We start from the raw sequence: 13,559 nt of genomic DNA on the forward strand, positions 1-13,559 counted from the left end.
AGGTTTTTGCATATTTTCCTTTAAAAAAAAAAATAATAATATTCAATTGTAATTCCCTTATGCAGTAAAGTGTGGTTTTATACAGATTAAAAACTACACATTAGGCCTCAATATAAGTTTGCCGGTCCGGTAACAACAGTACCGGTAAGCTTGCCGGTACCGTTGTTACCAGACCGGCAAACTACAAGTTCTGCTCACGGTTTGCCTTTTCACCCGCCAGGTCTGACCTGGCGGGCATACCGGCACCCGCGAGCAGAGCATGCCGGATGCACCGGCACTGAATGGTGCCGGTGCATCCAACCTCCCAATTCCCATTGAGCCCTATGGGGCTCAATGGGGATGGGGAGCATTTTTTTCCAGCGCCCGCGAATGGGCAATTACCGGTTCTGGCGGGGCCGTAATGACCTGGTAATTGCCCATTCGCAGGTGCTGGAAAAAATTGCAAGTTTGGCGGCAGCCTGCCGGTTGTACCGGCAAGGCTACCGCCATTAGCTTCAACGTGCAAGCGATTTTGCCAGATACACATTTGGTTCAGTATTGTCAAATGAATGTACTGTGATTGATAATTAGTGTAACCTGATAATATAAAAGTATGGATTTACAAAGAGTAGACATGATGAAATCATGGTTAAAAAACACCTGTACTATTAAAATAAATAACTCTAATTTCCAGTATCTTACAAAGAAATGGTGCAGTTTTATTTTGAACATTAAATGACTGTGTAATAATGATAAGCCAAGTTGTTTGCTTACAGATTTGCCTTGGACCTACTTTTATGCAACATTGTTAACATACAATATTTACAATATTAAGAAGGAACTTAAAAAGAATCTTTCAGCAACAAGTGGAAGACATTAGTAGAAAAAGTTATTCTACCACATTCCCCGAAATATGTTTATTGTTGAAGGTGTGCATACATCACCCTACAAAATGAAAGCCAGGCACTTTGTTTGGTATCTGACGTTTGTGTCTAGAACAGTTTTTCTGACTTGCGTTTATGCAAATGGAAATGTATGTGTATTGTGAATATACAATATTGGCGAGATAAAAAGAGTCAGGTTGTGCTTCTTTTATGTAGATAAGCTGCCTGTATTTTTGTGGAGCATTGTGTGTGACTTCCCCAGCATGTAAATTTAGGGACCACCTTTCATTTTAATTTATTATGTGAAATTAAACCGAATATTCAGATTAAAAACGGCCTTTTTCATGTCCCAAAATGTTGTTCGGATTGTTGCGTGGTATTAGACATGGGGACATTTCTCCATAAAATAAATCTTCAAAACTGAGATATAGGGCCTCATTACGGTCCGGCAGTAACCCTGCTGGTGCTATCGTCGGGTTGCCGCTGGACCTGTAATAATTTACTGGTGCATGACTTCCCGGTGCCACCAGGCTATTACAATTCTGGCGGCCGGGAAGTCAGGCGCTGGTGCATTTGTTAATCCCCATTCCCATAGAGCTCTCGTTACAAGTTTGCCTACCGTGGCAGCTACTCCCGGCAGGGTGCGACTTGTCGGGCACATCGGCTCTGGCAGCCAGACTTGTAGTTTGCTGATCCAGAAACAAGGGTGTCAGTGAGCTTACCGGCACCCTCCTTTCTGGACCAGCAACATTGTAATGAGGCCCTAAGTCTGTAAAGTCATTACACTTTCCCTCTTAGGAGATGTTACCTGACTGTGCATCAGATGTGCATGTACGAGTGTTCTAAGAATACGCTCTATAATGACACACATTTGAACTATTGTTGGCCCTTGCCTTCAAGTTTAACCATACTCATAGTTCAGATGCGCTGCATCATTTAAGTCTACTAGTGGGGTATACCATATGGAGCATCCTCTACTTCCCTGCTCCAAGATGCACCTATTGCCTCTGTTATTGTACTTTGAGGTTGATATATTCTCAAAAGAACTTGTGTAGATAATTTAACTATTACAACATGGTAGTTTCATCACTACGCTTCTGTAATGAGAAGATTACCTCACTACCCAATTGTAATATCTTATTACAGTGGAGTTGCTATGTCACAATGCCTATTGCCCAAGCCAGCACAATGAAGAATTGCAGATTGCAGTGTCCACTGAAGAACTAAGTCAAAGCTGTGGCTAGCTTTATAGATTCCTTTCTTCTAAAATATCTCTTTTTGTCACTGTACAGGCAATAATGGACAATACACTATTTATAGTAGTGGGTAAATGCATTGTATGAAACATTATAAACTGCATTTTACTGTTTTCCTCCCAATTTTTCACTGATTATGTGTATGAACTGCTAGGGATATCTTGCATTTGAGAATTCAAGACACCAAGTATTGAAGAGGATGATGATTCACCATAGTATTGTAAGGTAAAACACCTTATATTATACATCGAAGGGTATTGCAAGTAACATTCAACCTCATTCCTCAGGGTAGTCTTTAGACGCCAAGTTGGTGCCAGATTGGTATAGTGCAGTAGAGTGTACTCTAATATTAGCCCATGTGCTCATCCTATTTAGCACACTGCCAAATGGGACACATCTATCACTCAAACGGCACAACCTGTTCACATGTCTGTATCCTGGAATAGAATTAGTTAGATATCATTCACAAAGAGCAGGAATATGGCAAAGCATTTGACCAAATAACTTATCCAGAACAGGACTGCAAGACTTGTCCTCGGTCTCAAGCCCAGGGATCGTATCTCTCCAGCTCTGAAATCTCTTCACTGGTTCCCAGTGGCTGCAAGGATCAAGTTCAAGATCCTTTGCATCGTTGACAAGGCTTTCTGGGGCCTGGGAATGCGCTATCTCCAACTTTCTCTTCCAAAACATCTTCATTCTCAAGCTCTCTGCTCATTTTTATTATTCTTTTATCCCATGTACTGCGCTGTCCCGACCCCTTCCCCCGCACTCTCCTCCTTCCCCCTTCCCATACACTTGCACAATCTGAATGACACCTGGCCTAGTAGGATCGCTGTCTGTCTTCCCTCTGTTCCCCCTCCCTTGCCTCATCACACCTTGACACACCTGTGTGTAGGCGCATTATAAATGCCATATCATATCATATCCACCCCCAACTCTCTGAGGGTCAGACATTTCTCCAAGCAGACAGTTGTAGGCAGATATCTCTCCACATCTGAGGCCTCTCTCTGGAACAGCCTCCCTGCCTTTCTCAAACTTGAGCAGAACCACCTCCGGTTAGGGAAGCAACATACAATCTTCCTTTTCACTTCCGCTTTCTCTCTTACTCTTTCCAGCTGATGTCCCTGGCTGCTCCACGCACTGGTCACCTGTATACCCTCTGAACTCGGGCCCTGACTCCTGCATGTCCAGTTGCCCTGGCACTGTCTCGTGGCTCCACAGCACTTAAGGGTCTGTACATGGAACCCTAAAGTCCTTTCTCTCTGCACTTATGAGCCACCCACTGGCTGCACTTATCGTTGCCTGCACTTCTCCCTTCCCCTCCCCCTGGCCCTTCTCCCCTCCCTCTTCCCGCACTTGCGCGATCTGAATGACACAAGCCCTAGTAAGATCATTGTTCTATCCTCCCTTTGTTTCCCTCTCCTTGTCTTGTCACGCCTAGAAACACTTGTGTGCATGCGTGTTATAAATGCCATATCACATAATATCATATCATATCCTACCAAGCCAAACTGGAATAAGAGAAAATCAACATCTGGTGCATGTTTAGCTCTCATTAGAGCTTGAAAGGGGGGTATAGATTCTCAAGGAAGCTCATGAAAACAACCTACTCGGAAGCTAGTCTACCATTGCTGCAATTCAAGCATCAACAAAATGTGAGTTTAGCCCCTTAAGAGCTGGACTAGAATGCATTCCTATGTAAATTGGATGCACATATCCACCAAGAGCACATATTAAAATAGCTAATGAAAAACCTTTTACCTGAAAGTATTATAGGCCATTTCAACTAACATGGCACACACAGCAGTGCCACTCAGTAGTCACCCCCCCCCAGTTCTGAGTCACTAAACAAAGAATTGTCGGTATGCAAATGAGATGAAAAGCATATATTTATTTAGCTGAAGATTGTCTTTGTCTTTGAGGAAAGCACTGTTCTCTACATCACTTTATCAGCCCAAGGCAGGCCGCTCTCACGGACACAGATAATCACATTCACGTTTTGCAATAATTAGTTACTATGTCAGCCATGGGATTGGAGCGTATGGTTATTTTAGGAAAACACCGGTAGATTTAAAAAGTGTATGAAACGACAAACAGCTTTAACCAGAAATGTGAGAGTAAAATAGGCCATTTCAGCTAACAGGCTACAACAACACCCAGTGCCCATCCCCAGTGATTCACCTCAAGTTTGGTATTCAAATTAGCTTTATCATTCCAAAACCTTTATGCCACAGTACAGCTACCTCACTTCACTGACGAGACCGAACAAAATCCTTCAGCTTGCAAGCCAACAACATAAAAGTGTGCCCAAATACAGCACTGAATCAGCACAGAGAGTAACCTGGTCAACTTAACCACTTTCCTGATGGCCCCCAGAGCAAGAAAGGGGAGTTAATTAGAGCCGGCAAAGCAGTGAACTCTTCAAAAAATGTTGCAGAATGGGATAAAGAGGTGAATGCCTGCAGGTAAATTGCGAATCACATTGCCCCAGTAGATGAGAGCTGCCAACATGAGTTAGAGCTGCTGGAAACATCCTAAAACTGTAGTATTGACAGTTGATGTTGAGCAAAAGAAACATGAGTTGAAGCTGAGACATGCCGAGAAACCTCAGAGCCTCTGTATGGAAGGGAAGCTCTCGAACACCAAAGCACTGTTATAATAACAAATAGAAGATAAACTGAAGAGTCAGGCATGGACAAGGAAAACCTGTGTAGCTTATATATAAATATAAATCCGATACTGAGCGTGAAAATGTAGCAGCATGACAAGCGGTTAAAGGGCTGTGGATTTCTGCTGATGAAGGGACAGAGAGGCTGAGGACGGAAGGTTGACGAGAGAAGCGAAGGATCAGAAAAAGAGAGAAAAACTGGACGCATGCTCTGGTAGAGACCCTAAAACATTGCTACAGAGACATGTTCCGCCGTGAAGCATCCCTGGGTCGCCACACCGTTCAAGCATATATAGGAAGAATAGGAGCCATTTGGGCCTCATTCTGGCACAGGTGCAACCAGAATGAAAAAACATATGAAAAAACAACAATCCTTCCTAGTCAACCGTACAATGAGATTGTTCTCCCCCGTAGCCTCAGCGGACCCAATACAAATCACCTGTGGCATCCCACAAGGTTCATGTGTCTCCCCTACTATGTACAATATCTTCACTAACCATCCGAATCAAAAGGGTGAATCAGGGGTGTTGCTAGGTCTGGAAAAGTTCTGAGGCTATGCTAATTTTGGCCCTGTCGCGACTGGGGGCTAGCTAGGCTTTTTGTTTGTAATCCCTGAGCGTCTATCAGGGGCTACAACCAAAAGACGGGGGCTATAGCCCCCTCAGCCCCCCCAAGCAACGATTCTGGGGTGAATTAAGTTTCCAGCAATGTTGGGCTTCTATTCTATTAGTGTTTAATAATAGCTTTAACCCATTGGCATTCCCAACATTAATCGATTTTTTACACACAGTAACCTTAACCTTTTGTTAGATGTATTTATTTTTTCAAGCTTTATTTGTTTATTTAATGCAAATTTCAGGGAAAACTAAACGTTTTTTCCACATAAATACTTAGAACACATTTCATCATTGATTTATAGTTCCGAGGACCAGTGTCCTTGCAGATTAAATCAGCATCGGGCCTAGCGTCACCCCCAGATGGTCACCCAAATGAATGAAGGTGCAAGCTGATAGGTGACTTGTAAACAATTAGTGTAAACACTAGGGGTAATGCAGCCACCATAAAGAGTAGAATAGGTTGTATGCGCCTCACAAGTAAGGTCAAAAGAGGTAGAGTGCACCCTCAAGAGTAGGAGGTTGCTGTATACACAGATAGGGTTACAGAAGCAGCATAGAGATGAGCATAGGTAGAGCAGGGTCAGGGAATACTGTATAGTGGTATTCAACGCACCAGACACAACGAACATTGCAGTAAACAAGAAGAACATGAACATGGTGGCGGTAGCACCCAAGTACCACCATCTTTTAGATAGAACACTGTAGGGCCTTCATTTGAGGTACTGAATACTGACATCAAAATAAAATTGCTGTGCACACAGTTTCAAGTTCCATGATGTTTAGACAGAAGCCAAGAGCCTCATGGTTAGAGCACGTCAAACTACATTAGACAGCATTCTGCAGAAGCACACAGGATGCAACTAAAGTTAATTTGTTTCTTTTGTTAAAGGGACAGAAGCACAGGCAGCTTTGATCCCCAGGTGCAAGTAGCTACCAGGCCAAATGATCTCATAATGAATAACAGCATAGTGTTCTGGGTAGTTTCTGAACAACAGCGCACATGTGCTAGAATAGCAGATAACTCAATAAATAGACAAAAAGGTTCCTGTGCAGTGGTCTCCTTACCACGTGACCAGGACAAGTCATCATTTATTCCTGGCTAAATAAGATAGTACACCTACAACTTCCTTGGTGCATTCAGAGACTGGGACAACACACCAAGGCCACTGCAACTCCCTTGGTGCATTCAGAGAAACCACTCCAAGGCCACAGACTAGGTTGCAGATAACTGTCTTGGGCCTGGGAACGAGAAGGGAGTAACTTCTCTAAACATGATTACGGCAGCCCGTCCATCCCTCCTACCCAACCCCGCATCTTGGCATCACACTAAAGAGCCAGGGTGGAATGTGCAAACTTTTGACCAATATCGATTTTATCCGCTATGTTGGCTAATGTATTATAGTGCCAACCAATGATTGATTAGAGTGAAGTGTAACATTGTTTAGTAGGACGAACTAAGGAGGAGCTATCATTTAAAGAATATCCAATAGTAGTAGCTTTTGCTTATATAACATATAGCCCATATGTCTTACTAACCAAAAGAAGGAGTTAATAAAAATGTTTTCTTATCACTATGACATCATCTGTGATACATATTTGGTTTAAATCTTGTGTTTTGCATTACAATGATGAGAATGCTTTTGAGTACTGTCCCGGGTGTTCATGTTTGAATAAAATTGGGTGTTCTCGTACACTCATATTTAAACAATGCCTTTGAGTTTGTTTTGTTATTGGGTATCTATTATCGATTGAGGTCACCTTAACATTAACAATGGGTGAAATTACGCGGATATAAGACCAGATGATGCAGGGGAGGTAGCAATATGAACCAGGGATGAGGACAGTAGAGCATGATATAGGAACAGGAGAGTGCAGGAAGTGCTACGTTTTAGGTTTTAGGATGATACAGTGAGGATAAGTGCTGTGGGGTTGTAGAGAGGTAGGGGAGAGGAGAACAGTGAGATGTGGTGGCATAGAATGCCATGCAAGTGATTGTTCAGAAAGGAGGAGAGTTAGGAGGTTGGATTTAAATAGAGAATGAGAGTGGAGTGGGAGAGGAAGAGCATTACAGAGTAAAGGAGCAAGGAGAGGAAGAGAGCAGAGACAAGAGGGTGAGTATGAGGCACGAGATCTAGTAAGGGGATGAGCTGAGGATGATTGCAGGGATCAAGGGGGAGAGTAGGGAGCGAGTTGGGCCAAAAGGTAGGGTGGGGTAAGTCTTTGTATAGTTTTGAAGATGATGAGAATACGTTTATATTTTGCCCTCTTTCTCATAGATCCAGCATAACTGATGAAGGGCTGGGGAAGGTTGAAGAGTGTACGGACTGCAAAGATGAGGACTTTGTCACAAGGTGAAAAACATAGCTGGGAAGACCATAGAGTAGACTGGCACAGTAGTCAGATTGAGAGAATACTAAAGAGTAGATTAGGTGCTTAAGAGTGTTGAAGAGAACAATGTCTTAGTTTTCTGATGTTGAGGAGATTAAGTCTGGCCACAGTGGCAGATTTGGAGATGAAGAGCAAATAGTTGTGAGATGAGTTGAAAATGACGCCAAGGTTGTGAGCAGAAGCAGAGAAGGGAAGGTGATCAGGAGAGAAGAATGGAAGAGGGGCAGAGGAAGTAGAGAACTTCAATCTCAGTGGAGTTGAGCATGAGCAAATGAGATGCCATTCAGTATTTGATGGCGGAGAGACAGAATTGTTTGACTGCAGCTAATTAGATAAGGATGGAAATGAAAAGAAGATCTGAGTGTCCTCAGCCAAGAGTTGATAGGAGAACCGTAGTAGGAGACCAAGGTGCCCGGAGCATAGGCATAAAGAGTGAAAAGAAGTGGACCCAGAACTACTGACCACTGGGGAGCTCCCACTGTAAGTGGGTGAGTGGGAAGCTAAGGGTGTTCCGGGACACCTGGAGGTGTCTGGGGCACAAAATGAAGCAAACCAAGCAAATGCTCTGTTTTCATACTGCTCAATCTATCAATATCTAAAATATTACACAGTCACCTATAGTGACCCTGCAGTCATGATTAAGTTGGATTCCCATAGGAAGAGCATTTTTTGAGATGTTAATAACTCGTGCCATTTGACAAAACTTTATAAAAAATATTCATCATACATTTATTTCCTTTTAGTATTGTGCTGCAACACAGTTCCAAGCATCAGAAAAAGTACTCTTTTTATGGGAAGTCCAACCTGACCACAACAACAGTGTCGGGTTGAGATAAAAATAGCCCATGCAGTAATTATCGCATGTGGTGTTCCTGTGGAATACTGCAGCTCTATTGCCATAGCCATAAGTAGGCTTGATATAAAACAAGCTATTTCCAAATACCAACTGTTACTTGCATTTCCCGACAAATTCATGAGCATTAAGTTATATCTGTGGTGATGGATGAATGATTATGTTTGTAACATGCTGTTTTTATTTCATTTAACAGAGTTGCCTTTTGACCCAGCATTTCACATAAGCAATGCAGTTGCCAATGTCACTTGTTCAGTCCTTTTCGGGAACCGGTTCGACTATCAAGATAAGGAATTCCATGACTTGCTCAGAATGATGAATGTGCTCTTTGTGGAAAGTAGTAGCTCATTTGCTCAGGTAATTGTATATTGTGTGCTTGTCCGTGCATGTGGGCAGGCATATGTGTGTGTATGTGGGGATTTGTGTGTCGGCATGTGTGCATGTGTGTGAATGCGTGTGTGTGTCAGCATATGTGCATGTGTTTGTGTGTTTGTGGCTGCGTGTGTGTGTGTGTGTGTGTGTGTGTGTGTGAATGTGTTTGTATTTGGGCATTGTGGTGAACTCTGGTGTAACCCAGGCATTTAATCATTATGCTGTGAAGTGTTTTCCATGTTAAGATTTCATTCAGGACCTATTTTATAGGATGAATACAAATCAGTAACCTGATCATGGCTCACGATTTATGACTTTTAGTTCTGGAGATTTTTATAAATCTTCATTTACCAATGAATTATGTAACTGTGCTCAATTCTACAGAACTGTAACACAATGTGGCCTCACCACAATTCTCCCCAGACAAAACGCTACTGCCTTTTACCTTAACAGTATTGGTTTACGGCTTGAACGTGCATTCTGTCCCACCAGAGCAAAACCCCCTTCCACATAGGCACTCCTTTTCACCACATTCAAGATTCCCAAATGTGAGTCAGAGGGCAGCCTTAACAAAATCTTTCTCACAAGCTAATGCTAATTTGGATCAATGTTTTTTTAAAATGTGGCCACCCTTGCAAGTCATGAGGAAAAGAACGTTGTCAACCCCCCCCACCCCCCTGACAAACCAGCCCTATCCCCCTCCCCGTACAGGACCTTAACACTCCCTTAAGCACTACAGTCACCATAGGCCTTGATCTCTCCATCACCACCAATCAAAGCACTCCTTTGGCTTCCTTTCCCTCCTTAATCTTCTGATTTAACTTCATTATGGTGGAACTTTGGAATGATGGTCTATATCCTGGTTGGGAAAAATGTTATGTTTTTTATTTGATCAAATTAGTTTAGTTTTATGTTTAGCATAATTAGATCAACTCCAGTTGATACAAAAAAAATAGAAATAATTAATTTCTATTTCCAGAGAAAATGCACTGGTAGTAAAAGGCAAGTTCACAATGCCCCAAATCCAAGTCTGGGACATTATGGGTGAAGCTCAACATTTTCTGGCAAAGTCCCCAAAAATGTTTAACATTTGCCATACCTCAAACCACCCCAACATCTCTTATTCCGAATTTCCCCAAGCTAGTTTTCCCATCATTTCATGCCACACAAATAAGGTGTTCAACAGTAATTGAAAGTGAATGTTTAGTGCCCTACAAATAATTCCAAACATATAAATTCAATCATACTGTTAACTGTGCTCTAAGATTAGCATACAGATGGGTACCTTTCTCGGAAGACCATGGGCCTCATTCCGAGATTGGTTGTAGTCGTGGTGCTATTTGCGCCATGACTGCCACCAATAACGGGTCCGGCACCGGTGTAGTTCAATGGGGACTTGCTGGTGTAGTCCGACCCTGGTGGGACCGGTAAGTCCACATTGAACATGCCATTCCCCATTCCCATTTGAGCCCACATAGGGCTCAATGGGAATGGGGAGGGCGCTAATAACGGGCCTGCGATGTGCAAGCCCGTTATTAGCGCCCTGGTCCCTTCCCGTAAGGGATGTGTGGTCAGGCCGCACGTTCCTTATGGTCCCCGCCAAGGGACCTTGTAATAGGGCGGTAAGGGATTACTGGCACCAGTCTCCTTACTGGTGCCCAGTATCCCTTACCGCCCACCTTGTAATGACCCCCCCATGTATAGCATTCCCAAATAGCTCATTTTCCGGGAAAATAAGTAGGTATGTGCCTAGTTATGTACCTAAATACTCACAGGTTACCTGCAACTAAATTTGCATGAAGACTTCTCTGTAATCATTATTACTCTACCACTCATTCAGTACTACCACATGCATATAGTGTTTCATGCCATTACATTTGCTTCATCCCTTACTGCCTTACTGTCATTGGCAAGCAGTGCTTAGATCCTTTGCTGCAGAAAGAGTTTGCCCCTGTTCCTGTGGCCCACTAGTTGCAGTTTAATTTACCCCAACTTCCATCACCTCCTACATACTCTCCTGACATGCCTCCTCTAAATATCTACCTAACCTGTGATCTGATGCCAATCCCACTGGATTGACCCCAGCCCACTTTGATACCTATCTCCTCCACCGTCAGCTGTTCTGTCTACGATTTGATTTCTCCACAAAAGGTGACTCTTGTGGCCTGTCTCATCTGCCATGCTGCCATTACCTCTGTTACCACTCTATGGTCCAGAGAGTATGAAGAAAATCTGCAAGTCTGTGTGGATGTTATGATTCAGGTCCCTTTTAATCTAGACCCTTTGCATGAGCAGTACGTTTTGAGGGACCATACAGACCCCGATCAATGTGTTGCCTGTACACCTTGACAGGCTAAATGGAAAAAAGATATGTAGCTACTGGCAGACGGGTGTCCACTGCAAGTCTGGAGGCTACACTCCACACCTCTGAAGAACGTCACACCTCCCATAGCAAATCCATCAGAAGTTGGAGTCAATGCTGACCCTCATAGAGAAGACCCACAAAGGATCCTTCTCCGGTCATGCCCCAACCGCCAGGATATCTTTACCTCTGCAGGCTTGGAACACCCCACCATCCTTCAGCTCCACAAACAATAACAATACAAATGTGGAACTTCCATCAATCTCTCCCATACGACTAAATCCATGTGTTTCTGCCCTTCGTACAACAGCACTGTGCTACTGCTCAAAGATCCATGCCCAAAGCTGACGTTCATACATTGCAAAGTGCTACTGGACTCTTGAGCTAGGTTCACTCTACAAACAATAAAATTATATGGTCGTGGAACACTGATGGAAGTACTTTGCTATAGGAGTGGCTCCACACATTACCTGATATTAAGACTTTGCACAAGTAAATTTCACCAAATGGCTTAATGTTAAATATACACACATGAACAATGGGGGACACTGGCACCCTTTTATAGGTAACACATAGGACGAAGCAATTTACCCACTATTTAGGAGAGTTGTGACCAGGCAGAAGCCCCTTGCCGTGCTGTAATTCCACCTATGGAAAAGGACAAGGTCTTCGAACACCTTATCTACCAACCCACATGAGTTCCTACCCTTCATCCTACTGACATTCTGACAACCTTATTCAAATAGTGAAAGGGATGCTGCACAGGGGCGTACTGCAGATGTTGTCCACAGACTTGGATGTGAACTTGCCAAGACCCGAGGCCAACACAGAACGTACGTATTGTATTTTATTGTATATATTGTGGGTAGCAGGCATTTTGCTCATACAGTAATTACAAGTCAATGGGGCCAGCATGAATCAAGTCATACATTAGCAGGAGTGATCATGACCAATGAACTAGTAGAAGATAAATGTTACATATACTGGATAAAAAACAGAACAGACGGTAGACCTATGGGGCTGTATATACAAGTTACACAGTGCTGGGAGGCCCAATTCAGCGTGTTAGGGGAGAAGGAGTTACGTCGGAGTAGGTAGAGGATCACACTTCTTCACTGAGGAGACAGAGCTTAAGTGAAGTTTGGTCAAGTGAATAGTAGACACATTTGCCACATGGGATGGCAGCGAGGAAGAAGTGTAAGCAAGAGGAGGCATAGGCCGGATAGGATGATGGAGATATTAGAGAGACAACTAGAATGGTGGACATGTAGAGGGGAGTAGCAGGAAATAAGGTTTGTTATGGGGTGCAAACGCATTCTGAGTAATTGTAGGCAAGCAGTTGGGATTCAAAGAGCACCCGTTTTTCATAGAAAGAAAAGTGGAAGTTTACGGAGGTATGAGTGCCAAAGTTGGGTAATTAAGCCAGTCGGGAGGCCAAGGAGGAGACTGACATGGTGGTCAAGCCAACTGAGTACTAAGGTCAGAATGGGGGTTTTGGTGGAGCTGTGTGGAGAGAGCAGGTTTTTCTGATGTTAAGCCGGTTGATCCTTGCTACACACGAGTTAGGGGCAATATAGTGGTGAAGCTTACGTTCGCTGTCAAAAAAGGACCCCAAATGTGTGTGCCGTATGGAGGGGAAGAATAGGCCTTTGGGAAACAAGAGGGGAGATCAAAATAGGGTAAAGCAGTGAAGGTAGGAAAGTATATGACCTCAGTTTTGGAAGAGTTGAGTGTAAGACAACAATACACCACCTGGTGGTGAATAGAATGGCACTGAAGAGAAATGTATAATCAATGGTATGTAATTCACGCAAGACACCCCATTGCACTTAGGGTTAACAAATGAAGCTACGATTAACAACATTGTCAGAAGCTTCTATGTGGACTTCTATGGAAACCCAGCTATTAAACAACATATATTAGTAGCCAAAGTAACCCATTAATATACCCAATATTTCAATCCAAGAAAAAAGACACGACAGATTTTGTTTTTAAACCAATGTTTAGCTTGTTGAACAATGACAGGCTGAGATACAGGTCCAATGTATTATGGACAATGATGTCCTTCTCAGGGAAATCTGAAATAACAAATGAGAAATCAATAGTCATGCCATCAAGCATTTGTGCTATTTTTCTAATAATGTAAATGTGAAAACAGGTCCTGCCTGCCTGAAACTTGA

At 43.1% G+C, this 13,559-nt stretch overlaps 1 protein-coding gene across 1 annotated transcript in view; it reads left to right on the top strand.

Annotated features, from left to right (window-relative positions):
• LOC138520915 (cytochrome P450 2A6-like) overlaps positions 1–13,559 on the top strand; it is a 181,735-nt gene that overhangs the window by 36,328 nt on the left and 131,848 nt on the right. Inside the window, exon 4 of the mRNA XM_069633342.1 lies at positions 8,842–9,002. Coding sequence (XP_069489443.1) covers positions 8,842–9,002 — 161 coding nt within the window. The remainder of the gene's footprint in view (positions 1–8,841; positions 9,003–13,559) is intronic.

The sequence above is a fragment of the Ambystoma mexicanum genome, chromosome 13 (genome assembly GCF_040938575.1).
Source record: "Ambystoma mexicanum isolate Mex_15411 chromosome 13, UKY_AmexF1_1, whole genome shotgun sequence".
Lineage (NCBI taxonomy): Eukaryota > Metazoa > Chordata > Amphibia > Caudata > Ambystomatidae > Ambystoma > Ambystoma mexicanum.